The sequence below is a fragment of the Sebastes umbrosus genome, chromosome 24 (genome assembly GCF_015220745.1).
Source record: "Sebastes umbrosus isolate fSebUmb1 chromosome 24, fSebUmb1.pri, whole genome shotgun sequence".
NCBI lineage: Eukaryota > Metazoa > Chordata > Actinopteri > Perciformes > Sebastidae > Sebastes > Sebastes umbrosus.
Genome location: NC_051292.1, coordinates 9564620 through 9590832, shown reverse-complemented (window position 1 = coordinate 9590832; position 26213 = coordinate 9564620). Strand labels below are relative to the sequence as shown.

General features: G+C 37.9%; 4 protein-coding genes and 3 long non-coding RNA genes across 8 annotated transcripts; 5 read left to right on the top strand and 2 right to left on the bottom strand.

Annotated features, from left to right (window-relative positions):
• Positions 1 to 3104: 3104 nt before the first annotated feature.
• On the bottom strand, positions 3105 to 6404 carry LOC119483694 (multidrug resistance-associated protein 4-like). The gene is made up of 4 exons (XM_037762069.1): positions 6269 to 6404; positions 6055 to 6165; positions 3564 to 3736; positions 3105 to 3173 (listed from the first exon to the last, which is right to left on the bottom strand). The coding sequence occupies exons 1-4, from the start codon at positions 6399 to 6401 to the stop codon at positions 3165 to 3167; spliced, it is 426 nt and encodes a 141-aa protein (XP_037617997.1). The 5' UTR covers positions 6402 to 6404; the 3' UTR covers positions 3105 to 3164.
• Positions 6405 to 8367: 1963 nt separating this feature from the next.
• LOC119483697 lies at positions 8368 to 9802 on the bottom strand. Its single transcript, XR_005205777.1, has 3 exons — positions 9744 to 9802; positions 8523 to 8642; positions 8368 to 8418 (listed from the first exon to the last, which is right to left on the bottom strand). It is a non-coding gene; the product is annotated as an uncharacterized LOC119483697 (long non-coding RNA).
• Positions 9803 to 11204: 1402 nt separating this feature from the next.
• On the top strand, positions 11205 to 13102 carry LOC119483698. Its single transcript, XR_005205778.1, has 3 exons — positions 11205 to 11268; positions 12864 to 12983; positions 13087 to 13102. It is a non-coding gene; the product is annotated as an uncharacterized LOC119483698 (long non-coding RNA).
• A 287-nt stretch (positions 13103 to 13389) lies between these two features.
• On the top strand, positions 13390 to 14320 carry LOC119484025 (multidrug resistance-associated protein 4-like; the record flags this gene model as incomplete). The annotated part of the gene is made up of 2 exons (XM_037762583.1): positions 13390 to 13655; positions 13987 to 14320. Coding segments are annotated over 2 exons (351 nt in total), but the record flags the coding sequence as incomplete, so codon positions are not given.
• Positions 14321 to 14999: 679 nt separating this feature from the next.
• Positions 15000 to 21363, top strand: LOC119483692 (cystic fibrosis transmembrane conductance regulator-like). The gene is made up of 6 exons (XM_037762067.1): positions 15000 to 15162; positions 15266 to 15376; positions 15731 to 15822; positions 15881 to 15903; positions 16294 to 16351; positions 21110 to 21363. Exons 1-6 carry the CDS (start codon positions 15015 to 15017, stop codon positions 21188 to 21190), a joined length of 513 nt encoding a protein of 170 aa, XP_037617995.1. The 5' UTR covers positions 15000 to 15014; the 3' UTR covers positions 21191 to 21363.
• Positions 17296 to 18619, top strand: LOC119483695 (multidrug resistance-associated protein 4-like). Of its 2 annotated transcripts, XM_037762071.1 has the most exons (4): positions 17296 to 17456; positions 17561 to 17671; positions 18028 to 18119; positions 18178 to 18388. In XM_037762071.1, exons 1-4 carry the CDS (start codon positions 17324 to 17326, stop codon positions 18208 to 18210), a joined length of 369 nt encoding a protein of 122 aa, XP_037617999.1. In that variant the 5' UTR covers positions 17296 to 17323; the 3' UTR covers positions 18211 to 18388. The 2 variants fall into 2 exon arrangements, with proteins under 2 accessions (XP_037617999.1, XP_037618000.1); XM_037762072.1 differs by lacking the exons at positions 18028 to 18119; positions 18178 to 18388 and adding an exon at positions 18591 to 18619.
• Positions 21364 to 24447: 3084 nt separating the features above from the next.
• Positions 24448 to 25047, top strand: LOC119483699. Its single transcript, XR_005205779.1, has 2 exons — positions 24448 to 24558; positions 24635 to 25047. It is a non-coding gene; the product is annotated as an uncharacterized LOC119483699 (long non-coding RNA).
• Positions 25048 to 26213: the final 1166 nt, after the last annotated feature.

The window sequence follows — 26213 nt, the reverse complement described above, 5'->3', positions numbered from 1 at the left end:
GGACCAACATCCTAAATGAAGAAGTCAAATACGACCAAAAACATTAGATAAGAGTGTTAAGACCGATAGCTCAGAGTGATAGAAGCTGGGTTAGAAGACTGGAGGTTGTGGGTTCGATCCTTATGTGGTGAGTTTTGAGATCTAACTTCCACAATGACGAAGACAAAGTTACCAGGAGAACAGTCCAAGTGTGCTTGGCATTGATGGGTTGGTGGCGGAACATTCGGTTTGGATGGTTGTGTGGTTACACAAGAACTAGAGTTCGAATCCCCGGGGTAGTGGGGTTGCGTAAGTGTCAGGTACCGAAGGGAGTATGAGACGTGCGTCTCCTCCTGGGCTTTCGGAGACATAGAACGGAGATGTTATGAAACACAAAAATGCGTATTTTTTTTTTTTCGTGTTTATTTAGTGAAAAATCCCTGAAAAACCCCTGCATTTCTCCTGCATGACCCCCTCCGACCCTTCTGGGTACACCGTCTGCATTCATTCAGCAGAAGAAGAAGAAGACGATGAAGACGATGAAGACGATGAAGACGATGAAGACGATGAAGACGATGAAGACGTGGATGAAGAAAGTCCGTCATCCTCAGTTGTGGTCAGAAGACTGCACTCATCTGGGGAGAAAAGAAGAGAAGGAAGACATGAGATTTGCATCACATTCACAAACATCAGAGCCTAAAACAACAGTTATAGAATAACTTCTATAAATACTACGACAACAACAACCATGATCACATTCACAGAGTAACTTCTACAAATACTCGCACAGGAAAAGCGTACTATACTCTGACTTTAATGACTTTGTTTACATACTATACTATGACATTTTTATGATTGTTTTTTACATACTACATTATGACTATTTTTCGACAGACTATACTACGGCTTTTTTTTTTTTTACATAATATTTATTACTTAACATGTTTTTTTTGTGACATACTATACTATTTTGTTTTTAATATATTTTTTTTTAAATACTATACTATAACTTTTTGTTTTTTTTCTCTTTTTTGGACATACTCTAGTAGGACTATTTTTTTAAAATACTATACTATGACTTTTTTATGATTTCTTTGACATACTCTACTACGACTATTTTTTTTTACAGTACTATTAACTTTTTTTCGACATATTATACCATGACTTTTTTTCAACATATTATACAATGACTTTTAATGATTTTTTTTTACATACTTTATGACTATATTTTTTGACATACTATACTATGACTTTTTAATGATTGTTTTTACATACTATATTATGGCTGTTTTATTTTACTTACTATTCTTTTTTTTAATGATTTTTTTTGCGACATACTATACTATGTTTTTTTTATAATTATTTTTGACATACTGTTGTAGGACTATTTTTTTTAAATACCATACTATCCCTATTTCTTTGACATACTATACTATGACTTTTTATGATTTTTTTGACATACTATATGACTATATTTTTTGACATGCTATACTATGACTTTTTAAGGATTTTTTTCCACATACTGTACTATGACTATTTTTTCGACATACTATACTATGACTTTTTAATGATTGTTTTTACATACTATATTATGGCTATTTTTTTTTTTTTCATACTATTCTTTTACTTTTTTTTGCGACATAATATACTATGTTTTTTTTATAATTATTTTTGACATACTGTTGTAGGACTATTTTTTTAAATACATTCTATGACTTTTTATGATTTTTTTGACATAATATACTATGACTTTTTTTTCTCCGACACACTATACTATGACTTCTTTATGAATTATTTCAACATACTATACTATGACTGTTTTTTATTTTTGCGACATATTATATTATTCCTTTTTTTGACATACTATACTATGACTTTTTTACACATACTGTACTATGACTTTTTATTACATACTATATTATGATTTTTTATGACCCAGACAGGACTCCCGGACGGGACTCAACCATCAAGACTTAACAATAAATTAAAATTTGTATATTTTATAAAACTTATGACATTTTATGGCATATTATACCATGTCTTTTTATGACATATTATACCATGACTTTTTATATGGTATACTTTTGTATATGACATTTTTATGACATACTATACAATGATTTTATTATGACATACCATGACATTTTTATGGCATACTATACTGGGACTTTTTTTATGGAATTCGGTACTATAACATACTATACTATGAGTATTTATGACATTTTTTGACATAATAAATTATGGCTATTTTTTTTAAACTTTTTTTGGACATACTGTAGTAGGATTATTTTCTTAAAATACTATACTCTGACTTTTTTGACATACTATACTATGATTATTTTTCGACACACTACACCATGACTTTTTTATGAATTATTTCAACATACCATACTATGATTATTTTTTTGACATACTATACTATTAATTTTTTTCAACATACTACACTATGACTTTTTAATGATTTTTTTGACATACTATATGACTATTTTTTTGACATACTACACTATGACTTTTTATGACATTTTTATATGTATAATAAACTATGACTTTTTTATGGCATACTTTACTATGACTTTTTATATGAGTAGTCTTTGTATTAACTGTGTTCCTTCAATTATCCTTTATTCATTTTATTCCTTTTGTTTTATCATTTATTGAATTATTTTCTGTTAGTAGTACGGTCAAGTAGTTAGTCAAATAAACATTTAATTTTATTAAGAACTTGGTTACTTGATTTGTGTGTTTATAAACAACTAAAATCAATGTTCACCATGCGCAAGAACTCCGTAGCAACCCTGAGGTTATGAGACTCAATTGATTAATATGAAATTTTGAAGTTTTCCCTGTTTTGTTTTTTTTCAAAATTGGGTGCCGTCCTAAATGAAATAATTGAATTGAATATAAGGGTGAATTGTGATTGCTGACTGTCATCACTCTCCTTCACATTTTACGACAATTCATGGGTTTATGATTCCTAATTTTGAGTTATTAGTTATAGATCCATTTTTTGATATTAAGTAATGATTGATTACTAATCTGCTCTATGCAATAACGCTACATGACTTCATGACATATTATGACCTTTATGATGATAAACAAGTAGTCTTTTCTAGAATCTATGAGTAAGAGGACTCACCGGTATCCTGTCGCTGTCTATGATGGTGTTGAGATGATGAGGGATCAGCTCATCTGTCCTGCAGAGACACGGTAGAGATGTTAAAGAAATGCATTTTACTACCTGAGCCACGAGTAAAATGAATAAAGTCTTTGATAAGAACAATAAGCTTTTGTTGGTGTAATCTTTTGAGTTTGTATCTGCTGCACTAGTGGTTCGATGTGGTTTGGTGTTCTATGTTTTGATACAGTTTTAGTTACCAGATGAAAAATGCCTCCCTTTTCTAACATGCAGATCAGAGCTACATCTAAAAGCACCAACATACTTGCTTTCACTGCACGTTTGCTACAGCAGGACCAGCAGCTACAGCAGGAAGCTTTGAAGACAAACTAATAGGAGGAATAAAAACGGAGTACACAGTACTACTGCATGCATTTTATGCCAATGAGGTGAGTTGTGTCAGCAGTACCTGGGGTCCACGTTGGCCGTGGCCTTGTGGATGACCAGGATGCGGTTCTTCCTCAGGATGGCTCTGGCCAGACACACCAGCTGCCTCTGGCCCACGCTGAAGGTGGAGCCCGACTCGGCCAGAACCGTCTCCAACTGCCCGGGCAGCTCCTCCTCCGCGGACTTCAGCTGCACCTGCAGGGAACACCGAGTGAGAGATTGCCTGACGCACACCACAATGAGAGCTAGAAGATCAACTGCTGGAGTGTGCTGATTGGATACTGACCTCCTCCAGAGCCTTCCTTATATTCTAAATATAGCATACACTTAAACTGATTGAGATTTTGTTCATGTTTCTAAAATGCGTTTTGCTGCCGGCCCCGTCCACAGCAGTACATTGCTTTGCTCCCGTGATGGTACTCCTGTCTGCTTCTCTCCAAACTCCATCTACTGTAGATAACACACTGACTATGGAGAAGAACCTCATACAACCCCACTTCAAAACACCCAAACTATCACTTTAATATTAAAAGATTAAAATTGTTCCTTACGGTCTCTGAGCAGCAGGCAGCCAAAGGTGGTGACGGTGACAAAGATGGAGCAGATGCCGTGGAGACGGACAGCGAACCAGCGAGAGGTGGTCAGCAACAGGAACCAGGCCTCTGTTCCCAAAGACATTTTAATAGGATCACCAAATACATTTGCAGAATTTCTTCCATAAGCTTTTAATATTTATATCTGCAGTCCACCTGTGAGCCACATGAGGGACTCAGGACCGCCGTCAGGCGGGGGCGAAGGGTAAGGGTATGACTTTATTATGACATACCATGACATTTTTATGGCATACTATAATATAGCATACTATAGTATGACATTTTTGTGACATACTATATTATGACATTTAATGACAAACTATACTATAGCGTACTCTACTGTGACTTTTTTATGGAATTCTGTACTATGACATACTATACGATTACTATTTATGACATTTTTATATGCATACTAAATCATGACTTTTTTATGATATTTTTGACATATTATACTATGACTTTATCATTTATTGAATTATTTTCTGTTAGTAGTACGGTAAAGTAGTTAGTCAAATAACCATTTAAATTTATTAAGAACTTGGTTACTTGATTTGTGTGTTTATAAACAACTAAAATCACTGTTCACCATGCGCAAGAACTCCGTAGCAACCCTGAGGTTATGAGACTCAATTGATTAATATGAAATTTTGAGGTTTTCCCTGTTTTGTTTTTTTTCAAAATTGGGTGCCGTCCTAAATGAAATAATTGAATTGAATATAAGGGTGAATTGTGATTGCTGACTGTCATCACTCTCCTTCACATTTTACGACAATTCATGGGTTTATAATTCCTAATTTTGAGTTATAAATTCTAGATCCATTTTTTGATATTAAGTAATGATTGATTACTAATCTGCTCTATGCAATAACGCTACATGACTTGATGACATACTATGATGATAAACAAGTAGTCTTTTCTAGAATCTATGAGTAAGAGGACTCACCGGTATCCTGTCACTGTCTATGATGGTGTTGAGACGATGAGGGATCAGCTCATCTGTCCTGCAGAGACACGGTAGAGATGTTAAAGAAATGCATTTTACTACCTGAGCCACGAGTAAAATGAATAAAGTCTTTGATAAGAACAATAAGCTTTTGTTGGTGTAATCTTTTGAGTTTGTATCTGCTGCACTAGTGGTTCGATGTGGTTTGATGTTCTATGTTTTGATACAGTTCTAATTACCAGATGAAAAATGCCTCCCTTTTCTAACATGCAGATCAGAGCTACGTCTAAAAGCACCAACATACTTGCTTTCACTGCACGTTTGCTACAGCAGGACCAGCAGCTACAGCAGGAAGCTTTGAAGACAAACTAATAGGAGGAATAAAAACGGAGTACACAGTATTACTGCATGCATTTTTTGCCAATGAGGTGAGTTGTGTCAGCAGTACCTGGGGTCCACGTTGGCCGTGGCCTTGTGAATGACCAGGATGCGGTTCTTCCTCAGGATGGCTCTGGCCAGACACTCCAGCTGCCTCTGGCCCACGCTGAAGGTGGAGCCTGACTCGGCCAGAACCGTCTCCAACTGCCCGGGCAGCTTCTCCACCGCGGACTTCAGCTGCACCTGCAGGGAACACCGAGTGAGAGATTGCCTGACGCACACCACAATGAGAGCAAGAAGCTCAACTGTTGGAGTGTGCTGATTGGATACTGACCTCCTCCAGAGCCTTCCTTATATTCTAAATATAGCATACACTTAAACTGATAGAGATTTTGTTCATGTTTCTAAAATGCGTTTTGCTGCCGGCCCCGTCCACAGCAGTACATTGCTTTGCTCCTGTGATGGTACTCCTGTCTGCTTCTCTCCAAACTCCATCTACTGTAGGTAATACACTGACTATGGAGAAGAACCTCATACAACCCCACTTCAAAACACCCAAACTATCACTTTAATATTAAAAGATTAAAATTGTTCCTTACGGTCTCTGAGCAGCAGGCAGCCAAAGGTGGTGACGGTAACAAAGATGGAGCAGATGCCGTGGAGACGGACAGCAAACCAGCGAGAGGTGGTCAGCAACAGGAACCAGGCCTCTGTAAGGACATGGACATAGATTATAGACACTGCACTGACGCAGCTCACAAACGCTTCATATTGATGAGCAGTGAATGTAAAGGTGCTGAGGCTGAGGAGAACCTGAGTGCAGGTCCTGCTGGGCATCGAAGGCTTTCTGGAACCTCTCCTCTGCTCCAAAGGCTCGGATGGTCCACAGGCCCTGAAGAGACGACGACAGGTGGGACAACACTGGACTCCGAGCTGCAGGACACATGAAAAAAAAAAAGCCATTTCAAATCACTAACATCACACACATTATGGTTGTTGTCATCTGATTCAACACATTTCACAAGTGTCCAGCCTGCATACTGTACATCAGTCAATCCCAAAGACATTTTAATAGGATCACCAAATCAATTTGCAGAATTTCTTCCATAAGCTTTTAATATTTATATCTGCAGTCCACCTGTGAGCCACATGAGGGACTCAGGACCGCCGTCAGGCGGGGGCGAAGGGTAAGGGTATGACTTTATTGTGACATACCATGACATTTTTATGGCATACTATAATATAGCATACTATAGTATGACATTTTTGTGACATACTATATTATGACATTTAATGACAAACTATACTATAGCGTACTCTACTGTGACTTTTTTATGGAATTCTGTACTATGTCATACTATACGATTACTATTTATGACATTTTTATATGCATACTAAATCATGACTTTTTTATGATATTTTTGACATATTATACTATGACTTTATCATTTATTGAATTATTTTCTGTTAGTAGTACGGTAAAGTAGTTAGTCAAATAACCATTTAATTTTATTAAGAACTTGGTTACTAGATTTGTGTGTTTATAAACAACTAAAATCAATGTTCACCATGCGCAAGAACTCCGTAGCAACCCTGAGGTTATGAGACTCAATTGATTAATATGAAATTTTGAAGTTTTCCCTGTTTGTTTTTTTTCAAAATTGGGTGCCGTCCTAAATGAAATAATTGAATTGAATATAAGGGTGAATTGTGATTGCTGACTGTCATCACTCTCCTTCACATTTTACGACAATTCATGGGTTTATGATTCCTAATTTTGAGTTATAAATTCTAGATCCATATTTTGATATTAAGTAATGATTGATTACTAATCTGCTCTATGCAATAACGCTACATGACTTGATGACATACTATGACCTTTATGATGATAAACAAGTAGTCTTTTCTAGAATCTATGAGTAAGAGGACTCACCGGTATCCTGTCGCTGTCTATGATGGTGTTGAGACGATGAGGGATCAGCTCATCTGTCCTGCAGAGACACGGTAGAGATGTTAAAGAAATGCATTTTACTACCTGAGCCACGAGTAAAATGAATAAAGTCTTTGATAAGAACAATAAGCTTTTGTTGGCGTGATCTTTTGAGTTTGTAACTGGTGCAAAAATGCCTCCCTTTTCTAACATGCAGATCAGAGCTACGTCTAAAAGCACCAACATACTTGCTTTCACTGCACGATTGCTACAGCAGGACCAGCAGCTACAGCAGGAAGCTTTGAAGACAAACTAATAGGAGGAATAAAAACGGACTACACAGTACTACTGCATGCATTTTATGCCAATGAGGTGAGTTGTGTCAGCAGTACCTGGGGGTCCACGTTGGCCGTGGCCTTGTGGATGACCAGGATGCGGTTCTTCCTCAGGATGGCTCTGGCCAGACACACCAGCTGCCTCTGGCCCACGCTGAAGGTGGAGCCCGACTCGGCCAGAACCGTCTCCAACTGCCCGGGCAGCTCCTCCTCCGCGGACTTCAGCTGCACCTGCAGTGAACACCGAGTGAGTGATTGCCTGACGCACACAACAATGAGAGCTAGAAGATCAACTGTTGGAGTGTGCTGATTGGATACCGATCTCCTCCAGAGCCTTCCTTATATTCTAAATATAGCATACACTTAAACTGATAGAGATTTTGTTCATGTTTCTAAAATGCGTTTTGCTGCCGGCCCCGTCCACAGCAGTGCATTGCTTTGCTCCTGTGATGGTACTCCTGTCTGCTTCTCTCCAAACTCCATCTACTGTAGATAACACACTGACTATGGAGAAGAACCTCATACAACCCCACTTCAAAACACCCAAACTATCACTTTAATATTAAAAGATTAAAATTGTTCCTCACGGTCTCTGAGCAGCAGGCAGCCAAAGGTGGTGACAGTAACAAAGATGGAGCAGATGCCGTGGAGACGGACAGCAAACTAGCGAGAGGTGGTCAGCAACAGGAACCAGGCCTCTGTTCAGGACAAGGACATAGATTATAGACACTGCACTGACGCAGCTCACAAACGCTTCATATTGATGAGCAGTGAATGTAAAGGTGCTGAGGCTGAGGAGAACCTGAGTGCAGGTCCTGCTGGGCATCGAAGGCTTTCTGGAACCTCTCCTCTGCTCCAAAGGCTCGGATGGTCCACAGGCCCTGAAGAGACGACGACAGGTGGGACAACACTGGACTCCGAGCTGCAGGACAGATGAAAAAAAAAAGCCATTTCAAATCACTAATATCACACACATTATGGTTGTTGTCATCTGATTCAACACATTTCACAAGTGTCCAGCCTGCATACTGTACATCAGTCAATCCCAAAGACATTTTAATAGGATCACCAAATACATTTGCAGAATTTCTTCCATAAGCTTTTAATATTTATATCTGCAGTCCACCTGTGAGCCACATGAGGGACTCAGGACCAGGGGGGCGAAGGGTAAAGCTGTCCCCGGGACCAAGGTCAGGGGGGGGGGGGGGGGGCCATGCAAAGGTCTATCTTTTTACAGTGAACATCTTTGTGTCACATATCTTTGTACAGTGAATATATTTGTGTCGTCTATCATTGTACAGTAAATATCTTTGTGTCACATATCTTTGTACAGTGAATATATTTGTGTCGTCTATCATTGTACAGTAAATATCTTTGTGTCACATATCTTTGTACAGTGAATATCTTTGTAAATATGCCGCCCACCCCACACTGTAGAAAGATATATGACACAAAGATATTCACTTTGAATGGGTTGATTTATGTAATTCAAGACTATATGCAAATTTAATAATAAACTAAAACCAAATACAATAAGCACAGTAACAAATAAATGTACAGAACACAATAAACTGAAATCATTTTAGTGAACTTAAAACATTGTTATGTAATACTATACTTTGTCTATTTCTGTTTTTTTAACATACTATACTATGATATTTTTAACATATTGTACTATGATATAATTTATGTAATTCAAGACTGTTTAGGGACCCCATTATGCAGAAATATTCAAATATACCATTTTAGAATAAAAACACATTTATACTGCATTCAAATAAAGTAGGTCGGATTTCAAAGTGCCTGTTGCACAATCACCAAGTTCCCACAGCTGTTTCCTGTCTATGCAATCAATCAATCAATCAATGCAACTCTTACTGAGTTCTGTTATCAGTTATTTTACTAATATTTGTCAAACAGTGAAGACGCTCGTCGTTTAAACATGTTAAGTTGAGTTGTTTGCATCCCTGGTTAGTGATTATTGTTGTTGTTGTTGGTTTGTTTGTAATTGTTTTAGTCTCACCTGTTTGAAGCACGCGCTCCGGTGCCTCCCAATCAAAGGTCCGACTGACAAACAGGAAGCAGAAGAATCCAATTGAATTAATACAAGAGGGAGCCAGACTGTACTAAGTGGAGTGGAGCACAGGGGTGTTTGTTTGTTTAATTTTATTTATTTGCACAATTTGGATATAAAATATGTACTATTTAATAAAATAATATGCTGAATTGCTTCACATTTAGCAACAATCAATAAGAGAGAGAAAGATGTGTTTTGTTCTAAATTATTTTATTTTATGAGCCAAGGTTCAGTCAGAACAGATGCGTTTTGAGTCAGATGTGTTGAGTTTCTGCTGTCAGTAACAATAAAAATGAGTTTTATGTATATTAGGTTACAATATAATACAATAATACACAATAATACAATACAATGTAAGGTTACAAAGTGCTTTTCAGAAAATACAGCAGATAAAACCAACAACAACAATAGAATAAAATGCAAACAACAGTCTGATCTGAACAGGTAGAGCGTTCCACGGTGTGTGGGCTCTAACAACAGCTATGCTGATGATATGCTGATGTCTAAACGTCTGAAGTGAAGGGATCAATCCCGGCTCCCCTTTTCCAGCTCACCAGTCCTGAGATTCTCCAAGTTTTCTCCTCGTAGTGTGAAGGACAAATATAACAAAAAAACAAATTTTCAACTCAGGAATAGCTCACCAGGATAAGGAGCTGATATGACTGCTACTCGATAACCTCAGGTGAGCTGGTCTGAAGACCTGAGGTTATAGCTTCCTTATGTGGTTCAATGAATTTTGAGATCTAACATCCAAAATGAAGTCAAACATGCGACGAAACAATGATGAAGTGTATCTGAGCAGATAGCTCAGTGTGATAGAAGACTGGTTTGAAAACAGGAGGTTTTGGGTTCAATCCTTATGAAGTGCAGTGACTTTTAAGGTCGCACATCCTAAATGAAGAAGTCAAACACATCAAGAAATGCATCACTTGTGTTAAGACAGATAGCTCAGAGTGATAGAAGCTGAGTTAGAATACTGGAGGTTATGGGTTCGATGCTTATGAGGAGCAGTGAGTTTTGAGGTCTAACTTACACAAAAAAGAAGTCAAATATACAAAGAAACACTACTCCAGTGAGATCAGTGAGGTCATATAGCTCAGAGTGATGGATACCGGGTTTGAATACTGAAGGTTGTGGGTTTGATTCTTATAAGGTTCAGTAAGTTTTGAGGTCTAACTTCCACACTCCCAAAAAATTATATATATAATATATGTATATATATATATATATATATATACATATGTTATATATATATATATATATATATATATTATTTATTATTTTCCTACATAGTACATATTTTATATAAAAATTGTGCAAATAAATAAAATTAAACAAACAAACACCCCTGTGCTCCACTCCACTTAGTACAGTCTGGCTCCCTCTTGTATTAATTCAATTGGATTCTTCTGCTTCCTGTTTGTCAGTCGGACCTTCGATTGGGAGGCACCGGAGCGCGTGCTTCAAACAGGTGAGACTAAAACAATTACAAACAATCCAACAACAACAACAATCACTAACCAGGGATGCAAACTACTCAACTTAACATGTTTAAACGACGAGCGTCTTCATTGTTTGACAAATATTAGTAAAATAACTGATAACAGAACTCAGTAAGAGTTGCATTGATTGATTGATTGATTGAATGATTGATTGATTGATTGCACAGACCGGAAACAGCTGTGGGAACTTGGTGATTGTGCAACAGGCACTTTGAAATCCGACCTACTTTATTTGAATGCAGTATAAATGTGTTTTTATTCTAAAATGGTGTATTTGAATATTTCTGCATACTGGGGTCCCTAAACTGTCTTGAATTACATAAATTGGGTATCACTGTGAAGCTGAGACTCTTGTGGATCCAATGAGTCCAACTGTATTCATGTGTGATGATGTTAGTCCCCATAGGAGACATTTCATTGTAGTGAGACCATTTTTTTAAACTTGACCTCACTGTATAAAATGACCTGTGGTGACCTCTAGGATAATCACAGCCTCATGAAACTTTACAGCCACAAACTAGAGACCTAGAGCATTCAAGCTTTCCTAGCTAGATTGACAATAAGGGGCTTTCTGAGCAGTTTACACATTAGAAGTGCTCGCCATCCAGTCGCCAAAAAATGCAATTCTTGCAGAAAAGATATTCACTGTACAAAGATAGATGACACAAAGATATTCACTGTAAAAAAGATATGTGACACAAATATATTCACTGTAAAAAAGATATGTGACACAAATATATTCACTGTAAAAAAGATATGTGACACAAAGATATTCACTGTACAAAGATAGATGACACAAAGATATTCACTGTACAAAGATAGATGACACAAAGATATTCACTGTAAAAAAGATATGTGACACAAAGATATTCACTGTACAAAGATGGATGACACAAAGATATTCACTGTAAAAAAGATATATGACACAAAGATATTCACTGTAAAAAAGATATGTGACACAAAGATATTCACTGTACAAAGATAGATGACACAAAGATATTCACTGTACAAAGATATATGACACAAAGATATTCACTGTAAAAAAGATATGTGACACAAAGATATTCACTGTACAAAGATGGCAAAGGGGGGTGGGGGGGGTATGAGATGATAAGTTGAAAGGTGTTTTAATGATACCAGTATATTTATTTATCATGTAAATATATTTAACTTGCACTGTCAGTGATATAGGTCAGTAAGTTAAGTGTTGTTCTTGATCCCATTTAAGGGTCAACCATAGACCTTTGCATCCCCCCCCCCCCCCTAAACCCCTCCCCCACCCTGGCCTTGGGCGCGGGAACAGCTTTACCCTTCGCCCCCCCCCCTGACGGCGGTCCTGAGTCCTTCATGTGGCTCACAGGTGGACTGCAGATATAAATATTAAAAGCTTATGGAAGAAATTCTGCAAATGTATTTGGTGATCCTATTAAAATGTCTTTGGGATTGACTGATGTACAGTATGCAGGCTGGACACTTGTGAAATGTGTTGAATCAGATGACAACAACCGTAATGTGTGTGATATTAGTGATTTGAAATGGCTTTTTTTTTTCATCTGTCCTGCAGCTCGGAGTCCAGTGTTCTCCCACCTGTCGTCGTCTCTTCAGGGCCTGTGGACCATCCGAGCCTTTGGAGCAGAGGAGAGGTTCCAGAAAGCCTTCAATGCCCAGCAGGACCTGCACTCAGGTTCTCCTCAGCCTCAGCACCTTTACATTCACTGCTCATCAATATGAAGTGTTTGTGAGCTGCGTCAGTGCAGTGTCTATAATCTATGTCCTTGTCCTTACAGAGGCCTGGTTCCTGTTGCTGACCACCTCTCGCTGGTTCGCTGTCCGTCTCCAGGCCATCTGCTCCATCTTTGTTACCGTCACCACCTTTGGCTGCCTGCTGCTCAGAGACCGTAAGGAACAATTTTAATCTTTTAATATTAAAGGGATAGTTTGGGTGTTTTGAAGTGGGAGTACCAGCACAGGAGCAAAGCAATGCACTGCTGTGGACGGGGCCGGCAGCAAAACGGATTTTACAAACATGAACAAAATCTCTATCAGTTTAAGTGTATGCTATATTTAGAATATAAGGAAGGCTCTGGAGGAGGTCAGTATCCAATCAGCACACTCCAGCAGTTGATCTTCTAGCTCTCATTGTGGTGTGCGTCAGGCAATCACTCACTCGGTGTTCCCTGCAGGTGCAGCTGAAGTCCGCGGAGGAGGAGCTGCCCGGGCAGTTCGAGACGGTTCTGGCCGAGTCGGGCTCCAACTTCAGTGTGGGCCAGAGGCAGCTGGTGTGTCTGGCCAGAGCCATCCTGAGGAAGAACCGCATCCTGGTCATCCACGAGGCCACGGCCAACGTGGACCCCAGGTACTGCTGACACAACTCACCTCATTGGCATAAAATGCATGCAGTAGTACTGTGTACTCCGTTTTTATTCCTCCTATTAGTTTGTCTTCAAAGCTTCCTGCTGTAGCTGCTGGTCCTGCTGTAGCAAACGTGCAGTGAAAGCAAGTATGTTGGTGCTTTTAGATGTAGCTATGATCTGCATGTTAGAAAAGGGAGGCATTTTTGCACCAGTTACAAACTCAAAAGATCACGCCAACAAAAGCTTATTGTTCTTATCAAAGACTTTATTCATTTTACTCGTGGCTCAGGTAGTAAAATGCATTTCTTTAACATCTACACCGTGTCTCTGCAGGACAGATGAGCTGATCCCTCATCGTCTCAACACCATCATAGACAGCGACAGGATACCGGTGAGTCCTCTTACTCATAGATTCTAGAAAAGACTACTTGTTTATCATCATAAAGGTCATAGTATGTCATCAAGTCATGTAGCGTTATTGCATAGAGCAGATTAGTAATCAATCATTACTTTATATCAAAATATGGATCTATAACTAATAACTCAAAATTAGGAATCATAAACCCATGAATTGTCGTAAAATGTGAAGGAGAGTGATGACAGTCAGCAATCACAATTCACCCTTATATTCAATTCAATTATTTCATTTAGGACGGCACCCAATTTTGAAAAAAAACAAACAGGGAAAACTTCAAAATTTCATATTAATCAATTGAGTCTCATAACCTCAGGGTTGCTACGGAGTTCTTGCGCATGGTGAACAGTGATTTTAGTTGTTTATAAACACACAAATCTAGTAACCAAGTTCTTAATAAATTTAAATGGTTATTTGACTAACTACTTTACCGTACTACTAACAGAAAATAATTCAATAAATGATAAAGTCATAGTATAGTATGTCAAAAATATCATAAAAAAGTCATGATTTAGTATGCATATAAAAATGTCATAAATAGTAATCGTATAGTATGTCATAGTACAGAATTCCATAAAAAAGTCACAGTATAGTACGCTATAGTATAGTTTGTCATTAAATGTCATAATATAGTATGTCACAAAAATGTCATACTATAGTATGCTATATTATAGTATGCCATAAAAATGTCATGGTATGTCATAATAAAGTCATACCCTTACCCTTCGCCCCCGCCTGACGGCGGTCCTGAGTCCCTCATGTGGCTCACAGGTGGACTGCAGATATAAATATTAAAAGCTTATGGAAGAAATTCTGCAAATGTATTTGGTGATCCTATTAAAATGTCTTTGGGATTGACTGATGTACAGTATGCAGGCTGGACACTTGTGAAATGTGTTGAATCAGATGACAACAACCATAATGTGTGTGATATTAGTGATTTGAAATGGCTTTTTTTTTCATGTGTCCTGCAGCTCGGAGTCCAGTGTTGTCCCACCTGTCGTCGTCTCTTCAGGGCCTGTGGACCATCCGAGCCTTTGGAGCAGAGGAGAGGTTCCAGAAAGCCTTCAATGCCCAGCAGGACCTGCACTCAGGTTCTCCTCAGCCTCAGCACCTTTACATTCACTGCTCATCAATATGAAGTGTTTGTGAGCTGCGTCAGTGCAGTGTCTATAATCTATGTCCATGTCCTTACAGAGGCCTGGTTCCTGTTGCTGACCACCTCTCGCTGGTTCGCTGTCCGTCTCCACGGCATCTGCTCCATCTTTGTTACCGTCACCACCTTTGGCCGCCTGCTGCTCAGAGACCGTAAGGAACAATTTTAATCTTTTAATATTAAAGTGATAGTTTGGGTGTTTTGAAGTGGGGTTGTATGAGGTTCTTCTCCATAGTCAGTGTATTACCTACAGTAGATGGAGTTTGGAGAAGCAGACAGGAGTACCATCACAGGAGCAAAGCAATGTACTGCTGTGGACGGGGCCGGCAGCAAAACGCATTTTAGAAACATGAACAAAATCTCTATCAGTTTAAGTGTATGCTATATTTAGAATATAAGGAAGGCTCTGGAGGAGGTCAGTATCCAATCAGCACACTCCAACAGTTGATCTTCTAGCTCTCATTGTGGTGTGCGTCAGGCAATCTCTCACTCGGTGTTCCCTGCAGGTGCAGCTGAAGTCCGCGGAGGAGGAGCTGCCCGGGCAGTTGGAGACGGTTCTGGCCGAGTCGGGCTCCAACTTCAGCGTGGGCCAGAGGCAGCTGGTGTGTCTGGCCAGAGCCATCCTGAGGATGAACCGCATCCTGGTCATCCACAAGGCCACGGCCAACGTGGACCCCAGGTACTGCTGACACAACTCATCTCATTGGCAAAAAATGCATGCAGTAATACTGTGTACTCCGTTTTTATTCTTCCTATTAGTTTGTCTTCAAAGCTTCCTGCTGTAGCTGCTGGTCCTGCTGTAGCAAACGTGCAGTGAAAGCAAGTATGTTGGTGCTTTTAGATGTAGCTCTGATCTGCATGTTAGAAAAGGGAGGCATTTTTCATCTGGTAATTAGAACTGTATCAAAACATAGAACATCAAACCACATCGAACCACTAGTGCAGCAGATACAAACTCAAAAGATTACACCAACAAAAGCTTATTGTTCTTATCAAAGACTTTATTCATTTTACTCGTGGCTCAGGTAGTAAAATGCATTTCTTTAACATCTCTACCGTGTCTCTGCAGGACAGATGAGCTGATCCCTCATCGTCTCAACACCATCATAGACAGCGACAGGATACCGGTGAGTCCTCTTACTCATAGATTCTAGAAAAGACTACTTGTTTATCATCATAAAGGTCATAGTATGTCATCAAGTCATGTAGCGTTATTGCATAGAGCAGATTAGTAATCAATCATTACTTAATATCAAAATATGGATCTAGAATTTATAACTCAAAATTAGGAATTATAAACCCATGAATTGTCGTAAAATGTGAAGGAGAGTGATGACAGTCAGCAATCACAATTCACCCTTATATTCAATTCAATTATTTCATTTAGGACGGCACCCAATTTTGAAAAAAAACAAAACAGGGAAAACCTCAAAATTTCATATTAATCAATTGAGTCTCATAACCTCAGGGTTGCTACGGAGTTCTTGCGCATGGTGAACAGTGATTTTAGTTGTTTATAAACACACAAATCAAGTAACCAAGTTCTTTATAAAATGAAATGGTTATTTGACTAACTACTTTACCGTACTACTAACAGAAAATAATTCAATAAATGATAAAGTCATAGTATAATATGTCAAAAATATCATAAAAAAGTCATGATTTAGTATGCATATAAAAATGTCATAAATAGTAATCGTATAGTATGTCATAGTACAGAATTCCATAAAAAAGTCACAGTAGAGTACGCTATAGTATAGTTTGTCATTAAATGTCACAAAAATGTCATACTATAGTATGCTATATTATAGTATGCCATAAAAATGTCATGGTATGTCACAATAAAGTCATACCCTTACCCTTCGCCCCCGCCTGACGGCGGTCCTGAGTCCCTCATGTGGCTCACAGGTGGACTGCAGATATAAATATTAAAAGCTTATGGAAGAAATTCTGCAAATGTATTTGGTGATCCTATTAAAATGTCTTTGGGATTGACTGATGTACAGTATGCAGGCTGGACACTTGTGAAATGTGTTGAATCAGATGACAACAACCATAATGTGTGTGATATTAGTGATTTGAAATGGCTTTTTTTTTTCATGTGTCCTGCAGCTCGGAGTCCAGTGTTGTCCCACCTGTCGTCGTCTCTTCAGGGCCTGTGGACCATCCGAGCCTTTGGAGCAGAGGAGAGGTTCCAGAAAGCCTTCGATGCCCAGCAGGACCTGCACTCAGGTTCTCCTCAGCCTCAGCACCTTTACATTCACTGCTCATCAATATGAAGCGTTTGTGAGCTGCGTCAGTGCAGTGTCTATAATCTATGTCCTTGTCCTGAACAGAGGCCTGGTTCCTGTTGCTGACCACCTCTCGCTGGTTCGCTGTCTGTCTCCACGGCATCTGCTCCATCTTTGTTACCGTCACCACCTTTGGCCGCCTGCTGCTCAGAGACCGTAAGGAACAATTTTAATCTTTTAATATTAAAGTGATAGTTTGGGTGTTTTGAAGTGGGGTTGTATGAGGTTCTTCTCCATAGTCAGTGTGTTATCTACAGTAGATGGAGTTTGGAGAGAAGCAGACAGGAGTACCATCACAGGAGCAAAGCAATGTACTGCTGTGGACGGGGCCGGCAGCAAAACGCATTTTAGAAACATGAACAAAATCTCAATCAGTTTAAGTGTATGCTATATTTAGAATATAAGGAAGGCTCTGGAGGAGGTCAGTATCCAATCAGCACACTCCAACAGTTGAGCTTCTAGCTCTCATTGTGGTGTGCGTCAGGCAATCTCTCACTCGGTGTTCCCTGCAGGTGCAGCTGAAGTCCGCGGAGGAGGAGCTGCCCGGGCAGTTGGAGACGGTTCTGGCCGAGTCGGGCTCCAACTTCAGCGTGGGCCAGAGGCAGCTGGTGTGTCTGGCCAGAGCCATCCTGAGGAAGAACCGCATCCTGGTCATCCACAAGGCCACGGCCAACGTGGACCCCAGGTACTGCTGACACAACTCACCTCATTGGCAAAAAATGCATGCAGTAGTACTGTGTACTCCGTTTTTATTCCTCCTATTAGTTTGTCTTCAAAGCTTCCTGCTGTAGCTGCTGGTCCTGCTGTAGCAAACGTGCAGTGAAAGCAAGTATGTTGGTGCTTTTAGATGTAGCTCTGATCTGCATGTTAGAAAAGGGAGGCATTTTTCATCTGGTAATTAAAACTGTATCAAAACATAGAACATCAAACCACATCGAACCACTAGTGCAGCAGATACAAACTCAAAAGATCACGCCAACAAAAGCTTATTGTTCTTATCAAAGACTTTATTCATTTTACTCGTGTCTCAGGTAGTAAAATGCATTTCTTTAACATCTCTACCGTGTCTCTGCAGGACAGATGAGCTGATCCCTCATCGTCTCAATACCATCATAGACAGCGACAGGATACCGGTGAGTCCTCTTACTCATAGATTCTAGAAAAGAGTTCTTGTTTATCATCATAAAGGTCATAGTATGTCATCAAGTCATGTAGCGTTATTGCATAGAGCAGATTAGTAATCAATCATTACTTTATATCAAAATATGGATCTATAACTAATAATTCAAAATTAGGAATCATAAACCCATGAATTGTCGTAAAATGTGAAGGAGAGTGATGACAGTCAGCAATCACAATTCACCCTTATATTCAATTCAGTTATTTCATTTAGGACGGCACCCAATTTTGAAAAAAAACAAAACAGGGAAAACTTCAAAATTTCATATTAATCAATTGAGTCTCATAACCTCAGGGTTGCTACGGAGTTCTTGCGCATGGTGAACAGTGATTTTAGTTGTTTATATACACACAAATCAAGTAACCAAGTTCTTAATAAAATTAAATGTTTATTTGACTAACTACTTTACCGTACTACTAACAGAAAATAATTCAATAAATGATAAAACAAAAGGAATAAAATGAATAAAGGATAATTGAAGGAACACAGTTAATACAAAGACTACTCATATAAAAAGTCATAGTAAAGTATGCCATAAAAAAGTCATAGTTTATTATACATATAAAAATGTCATAAAAAGTCATAGTGTAGTATGTCAAAAAAATAGTCATATAGTATGTCAAAAAAATCATTAAAAAGTCATAGTGTAGTATGTTGAAAAAAAATTAATAGTATAGTATGTCAAAAAAATAATCATAGTATGGTATGTTGAAATAATTCATAAAAAAGTCATGGTGTAGTGTGTCGAAAAATAATCATAGTATAGTATGTCAAAAAAGTCATAGTATAGTATTTTAAGAAAATAATCCTACTACAGTATGTCCAAAAAAAGTTTAAAAAAAATAGCCATAATTTATTATGTCAAAAAATGTCATAAATAGTCATAGTATAGTATGTCATAGTACCGAATTCCATAAAAAAAGTCCCAGTATAGTATGTCATAAAAATGTCATATACAAAAGTATACCATATAAAAAGTCATGGTATAATATGTCATAAAAAGACATGGTATAATATGCCATAAAATGTCATAAGTTTTATAAAATATACAAATTTTAATTTATTGTTAAGTCTTGATGGTTGAGTCCCGTCCGGGAGTCCTGTCTGGGTCATAAAAAATCATAATATAGTATGTAATAAAAAGTCATAGTACAGTATGTGTAAAAAAGTCATAGTATAGTATGTCAAAAAAAGGAATAATATAATATGTCGCAAAAATAAAAAACAGTCATAGTATAGTATGTTGAAATAATTCATAAAGAAGTCATAGTATAGTGTGTCGGAGAAAAAAAAGTCATAGTATATTATGTCAAAAAAATCATAAAAAGTCATAGAATGTATTTAAAAAAATAGTCCTACAACAGTATGTCAAAAATAATTATAAAAAAAACATAGTATATTATGTCGCAAAAAAAAGTAAAAGAATAGTATGAAAAAAAAAAAAAATAGCCATAATATAGTATGTAAAAACAATCATTAAAAAGTCATAGTATAGTATGTCGAAAAAATAGTCATAGTACAGTATGTGGAAAAAAATCCTTAAAAAGTCATAGTATAGCATGTCAAAAAATATAGTCATATAGTATGTCAAAAAAATCATAAAAAGTCATAGTATAGTATGTCAAAGAAATAGGGATAGTATGGTATTTAAAAAAAATAGTCCTACAACAGTATGTCAAAAATAATTATAAAAAAAACATAGTATAGTATGTCGCAAAAAAAATCATTAAAAAAAAGAATAGTAAGTAAAATAAAACAGCCATAATATAGTATGTAAAAACAATCATTAAAAAGTCATAGTATAGTATGTCAAAAAATATAGTCATAAAGTATGTAAAAAAAATCATTAAAAGTCATTGTATAATATGTTGAAAAAAAGTCATGGTATAATATGTCGAAAAAAAGTTAATAGTACTGTAAAAAAAAATAGTCGTAGTAGAGTATGTCAAAGAAATCATAAAAAAGTCATAGTATAGTATTTTAAAAAAATAGTCCTACTAGAGTATGTCCAAAAAAGAGAAAAAAAACAAAAAGTTATAGTATAGTATTTAAAAAAAAATATATTAAAAACAAAATAGTATAGTATGTCACAAAAAAAAACATGTTAAGTAATAAATATTATGTAAAAAAAAAAAAAGCCGTAGTATAGTCTGTCGAAAAATAGTCATAATGTAGTATGTAAAAAACAATCATAAAAATGTCATAGTATAGTATGTAAACAAAGTCATTAAAGTCAGAGTATAGTACGCTTTTCCTGTGCGAGTATTTGTAGAAGTTACTCTATGAATGTGATCATGGTTGTTGTTGTCGTAGTATTTATAGAAGTTATTCTATAACTGTTGTTTTAGGCTCTGATGTTTGTGAATGTGATGCAAATCTCATGTCTTCCTTCTCTTCTTTTCTCCCCAGATGAGTGCAGTCTTCTGACCACAACTGAGGATGACGGACTTTCTTCATCCACGTCTTCATCGTCTTCTTCTTCTTCTGCTGAATGAATGCAGACGGTGTACCCAGAAGGGTCGGAGGGGGTCATGCAGGAGAAATGCAGGGGTTTTTCAGGGGTTTTTCACTAAATAAACACGAAAAAAAAAAAAATACGCATTTTTGTGTTTCATAACCTCTCCGTGCTATGTCTCCGAAAGCCCAGGAGGAGACGCACGTCTCATACTCCCTTCGGTACCTGACACTTACGCAACCCCACTACCCCGGGGATTCGAACTCTAGTTCTTGTGTAACCACACAACCATCCAAACCGAATGTTCCGCCACCAACCCATCAATGCCAAGCACACTTGGACTGTTCTCCTGGTAACTTTGTCTTCGTCATTGTGGAAGTTAGATCTCAAAACTCACCACATAAGGATCGAACCCACAACCTCCAGTCTTCTAACCCAGCTTCTATCACTCTGAGCTATCGGTCTTAACACTCTTATCTAATGTTTTTGGTCGTATTTGACTTCTTCATTTAGGATGTTGGTCCTTAAAACTCACCAGTGCACCACATAAGGATCGAACCCACAACCTCCAGTCTTCTAACCCAGCTTCTATCACTCTGAGCTATTGGTCTTAACACTCTTATGTATTGTTTTTGGTCTTATTTGACTTCTTCATTTAGGATGTTGGACCTTAAAACTTACCAGTGCAATACATAAGGATCGAACCCACAACCTTCAGTCTTCTAACCCAGCTTCTATCACTCTGAGCTATCGGTCTCAACACCCTTATGTATTGTTTTTGGTCTTATTTGACTTCTTCATTTAGGATGTTGGTCCTTAAAACTTACTAGTGCAATACATAAGGATCGAACCCACAACCTTCAGTCTTCTAACCCAGCTTCTATCACTCTGAGCTATCGGTCTCAACACTCTTATGTATTGTTTTTGGTCTTATTTGACTTCTTCATTTAGGATGTTGGACCTTAAAACTTACCAGTGCAATACATAAGGATCGAACCCACAACCTTCAGTATCCCAACCCGGTATCCATCACTCTGAACTATATGACCTGATACACTGGAGTAGTGTTTCTTTGTATATTTGACTTCTTTTTTGTGTAAGTTAGACCTCAAAACTCACTGCTCCTCATAAGAATCGAACCCATAACCTCCAGTATTCCAACTCATCTTCTATCACCCTGAGCTATCTGTCATAACACAAGTGATGCATTTCTTGGTGTGTTTGACTTCTTCATTTAGGATGTTGGACCTTAAAAATTACTGCACCTTATAAGGATTGAACCTACAACCTCCTATTTTCAAACCAGTCTTCTATCACACTGAGCTATCTGCTCAGATACACTTCATCATTGTTTTGTCGGATGTTTGATTTCATTTTGGATGTTAGACCTCAAAATTCAGTGCACCACATAAGGATCGAACCTATAACCTCAGGTCTTCAGACCAGCTCACCGGAGGTTATTGAGTAGCAGTCATATCAGCTCCTTATCCTGGTGAGCTATTCCTGAGCTGAACATTTTTTTTTCGTTCTCATATTTGTTGTTCACACTACCGAGGAGAAAACTTGGAGAATCTCAGAACTGGCGAGCTGGACAGGGGAGCCGGGATTGATCCTTTCGCTTGAGACTTTTAGACATCAGCATATCATCAGCATAGCTGTTGTGAGAGCCCACACACCGTGGAACGCTCTACCTGTTCAGATCAGACTGTTGTTTGCATTTTATTCTATTGTTGTTGTTGTTGGTTTTATCTGCTGTATTTTCTGAAAAGCACTTTGTAACCTTACATTGTATTGTATTATTGTGTATTATTGTATTATATTGTAACCTAATATACATAAAATTCATTTTTATTGTTACTGACAGCAGAAACTCAACACATCTGACTGAAAACGCATCTGTTCTGACTGCACCTTGGCTCATAAAATAAAATAATTTATAACAAAACACATCTTTCTCTGTCTCTTATTGATTGTTGCTAAATGTGAAGCAATTCAGCATATTTGCTGCAGTTGATGAACTTGCATGATTCTTGCAATTTGCAATAATGGTACTAGAAAAACTTACATCCTCAAAACTTTGGAGTAAGAAGACACTTGTTACGTCCCCCCCGTTTAGGGTCCAGGGGATGGAGGGAGTAACAAAATACATTTTAAACCCAGGAATGAGAGAGACTGTCCACAGGATTATATGCAAAACAATTATACAATTTATTAACAAAAAATGATGAAAAGTGTACAAACACCAACGGAAAACTACTTTCTAACAGAAAGTGTGATGTAATTATACAATAAAACAAATAAGGCAATAACCAATCTGCAAGCACTCAAATTAAAGCTACTGCTCAATAGAGGCAGCAAAAAATCAGGGAGTATTCAACTTAAAGGGACTGTTTGTAACTTCTGAAGCAGGAAAAGCCAACACTAGGATCAGCAGTGATTCATGGAGAGACCTTCGTCTGGTCAGCTAACATTACTGCCAAGCAGCTGAAATATAGAGTGATATTGTGGTTTTAGCTGACGTGTGTCGCCTCACTGTTTTAAGCGATGCTCGTTCATGTCTATGTAGAGCGAGCGAAAGCACGAGCCCGACGCTGACTTTCGTTTGCTTAACAGCCACAGGTGTCGCTGTTAACAAGCATTTCTGATTCTTACAGACAGTCCCTTTAACACTACTGGTTCACAGAGGCAGCGCTGATTGCTGATCAGCTGCAGCCACGCACACTCATCCCAGCTGCACAGGGGGGAAGGGCAGCACCTGAGAGACACAGGAGAGAAAAAAAACAAGACCACCTGCACGTCACTGCAGGAAACAACACTTTAGAAAGTAACTTTACTTCGCAATTGTGCCAAAGAATTACATATTTTAATAGATCTTGAAGATATTGTCTAGCCCTAACCCCAACGCAAGCAAATAAGCGACAGAGAAACCATAACCTTCAACCCAAAGGGTTTTTATTAGATTGCTTTTTATGGTAACCCTGCCTTTTATTCCTCTCCCTTCTTTTTAGCAATCTCTCCGTTGTCCTCGTTGAGTTAGTTGGCCCCGGTGTATTTTAACGATTTTAAGAAATATTTTATGATTCCTTTTTTATGGCATTTTAAAGAATTTTATTCAGCTGGTTCCCGTGTGCCTGTGCACCTCGTAGCACTCAATTACAGTGCTGCGCTTTAATCTAACCCTAACCCAAGCAAATAAGAGACAGAGAAACCCTAACCCTTATTTTCTTGGGTTAGGGTTAGGATTCGGGTTAGGATTATGGTTTCTCTGTCTCTTATTTGCTTGGAGAGAAAATAAGCACAATATCTTCAAGATCTACTAAAATATGTAATTTTTCGACATACTATACTATGACTTTTTTTCACAATTGTGAAGTAAAGTTACTTTCTAAAGTGTTGTTACGTGCAGTGGTAGGTTGTGTTGTTTTTTTCTCTCCTTGTGCAGCTGTGAGGGACGACCGGTCGAGGCAGATGGCCGCCGACCCAGAGCCCGGTTCTGCTCTAGGTTTCTACCCGCTAAACGGGGAGGTTTTCCTGGCCACAGCGCACTCCGGTGCAATGCTCTTGATGGGATCTCTTGTTGGGTCTCTAAACTATAGAGTACGGTCTAAGACCTGCTCTATATATAAAGCGTCTCGAGATACCTTCTGTTATGATTTGACACTATAAAAAAATAAATTGAATTGAATTGAATGAGTGTGCGTGGCTGCAGCTAAACAGCAATCAGGGCGGAGTATGAAACAGCAGGAAAACGGAGAAGTGCCCAAGCTGAAAGTAGTTTTTTTTATTATTTATTTTATTGTATAATTACATCACACTTTCTGTTAGAAAGTAGTTTTCCGTTGGTGTTTGTAAACTTGTGATCATTTTTTTAATAAATTGTATAATTGTTTTGCACACAATTATTTTATTTTATGAGCCAAGGTGCAGTCAGAACAGATGCGTTTTTAGTAAGATGTGTTGAGTTTCTGCTGTCAGTAACAATAAAAATGAATTTTATGTATATTATGTTACAATGTAATACAATAATACACAATAATACAATACAATGTAAGGTTACAAAGTGCTTTTCAGAATATACAGCAGATAAAACCAACAACAACAACAACAACAGAATAAAATGCAAACAACAGTCTGATCTGAACAGGTAGAGCGTTCCACGGTGTGTGGGCTCTAACAACAGCTATGATGATGATATGCTGATGTCTAAAAGTCTCAAGCGAAAGGATCAATCCCGGCTCCCCTGTCCAGCTCGCCAGTCCTGAGATTCTCCAAGTTTTTTCCTCGGTAGTGTGAACAACAAATATGAGAACGAAAAAAAAAAATGTTCAGCTCAGGAATAGCTCACCAGGATAAAGAGCTGATATGACTGCTACTCGATAACCTCAGGTGAGCTGGTCTGAAGACCTGAGGTTATAGGTTCAACCCTTATGTGGTGCAGTGAATTTTGAGGTCTAACATCCAAAATGAAGTCAAACATGTGACGAAACAATGATGAAGTGTATCTGAGCAGATAGCTCAGTGTGATAAAAGACTGGTTTGAAAACAGGAGGTTGCGGGTTCAATCCTTATGAAGTGCAGTGACTTTTAAGGTCCAACATCCTAAATGAAGAAGTCAAACACATCAAGAAACACATCACTTGTGTTATGACAGATAGCTCAGGGTGATAGAAGATGAGTTAGAATACTGGAGTTTATGTGTTCGATTCTTATGAGGAGCAGTGACTTTTGAGGTTTAACTTCCACAAAAAAGAAGTCAAATATACAAAGAAACACTACTCCAGTGAGATCAGTGAGGTCATATAGCTCAGAGTGATGGATACAGGTTGGAATACAGAAGGTTGTGGGTTCAATCCTTATGTGGTGCACTGGTGAGTTTTAAGGACCAACATCCTAAATAAAGAAGTCAAATAAGACCAAAAACAATATATGTAAGCATGTTAAGACCGATAGCTCAGAGTGATAGAAGCTGCGTTAGAAGACTGGAGGTTGTGGGTTCGATCCTTATGAAACGCAGTAAAGTAAGTTTTAAGGGCCAACATCCTAAATGAAGAAGTCAAACACAT

What these genes read in the sequence shown, in the direction of transcription:
- LOC119483694 (XM_037762069.1), bottom strand. Translation starts at nt 6,401, where the DNA reads ATGTGTCCTGCAGCTCGGAGTCCAGTGTTGTCCCACCTGTCGTCGTCT. An exon ending in CCAGCAGGACCTGCACTCAG is followed by an intron (nt 6,166 to 6,268) that starts GTTCTCCTCAGC and finishes ATGTCCTTACAG; the next exon opens with AGGCCTGGTTCCTGTTGCTG. An exon ending in CTGCCTGCTGCTCAGAGACC is followed by an intron (nt 3,737 to 6,054) that starts GTAAGGAACAAT and finishes TGTTCCCTGCAG; the next exon opens with GTGCAGCTGAAGTCCGCGGA.
- LOC119483692 (XM_037762067.1), top strand. Translation starts at nt 15,015, where the DNA reads ATGGCTTTTTTTTTCATGTGTCCTGCAGCTCGGAGTCCAGTGTTGTCC. An exon ending in CCGCCTGCTGCTCAGAGACC is followed by an intron (nt 15,377 to 15,730) that starts GTAAGGAACAAT and finishes TGTTCCCTGCAG; the next exon opens with GTGCAGCTGAAGTCCGCGGA. An exon ending in ACGGCCAACGTGGACCCCAG is followed by an intron (nt 15,904 to 16,293) that starts GTACTGCTGACA and finishes GTGTCTCTGCAG; the next exon opens with GACAGATGAGCTGATCCCTC.
- LOC119483695 (XM_037762071.1), top strand. Translation starts at nt 17,324, where the DNA reads ATGTGTCCTGCAGCTCGGAGTCCAGTGTTGTCCCACCTGTCGTCGTCT. An exon ending in CCAGCAGGACCTGCACTCAG is followed by an intron (nt 17,457 to 17,560) that starts GTTCTCCTCAGC and finishes TGTCCTGAACAG; the next exon opens with AGGCCTGGTTCCTGTTGCTG. An exon ending in TTCAGCGTGGGCCAGAGGCA is followed by an intron (nt 18,120 to 18,177) that starts GCTGGTGTGTCT and finishes GTCATCCACAAG; the next exon opens with GCCACGGCCAACGTGGACCC.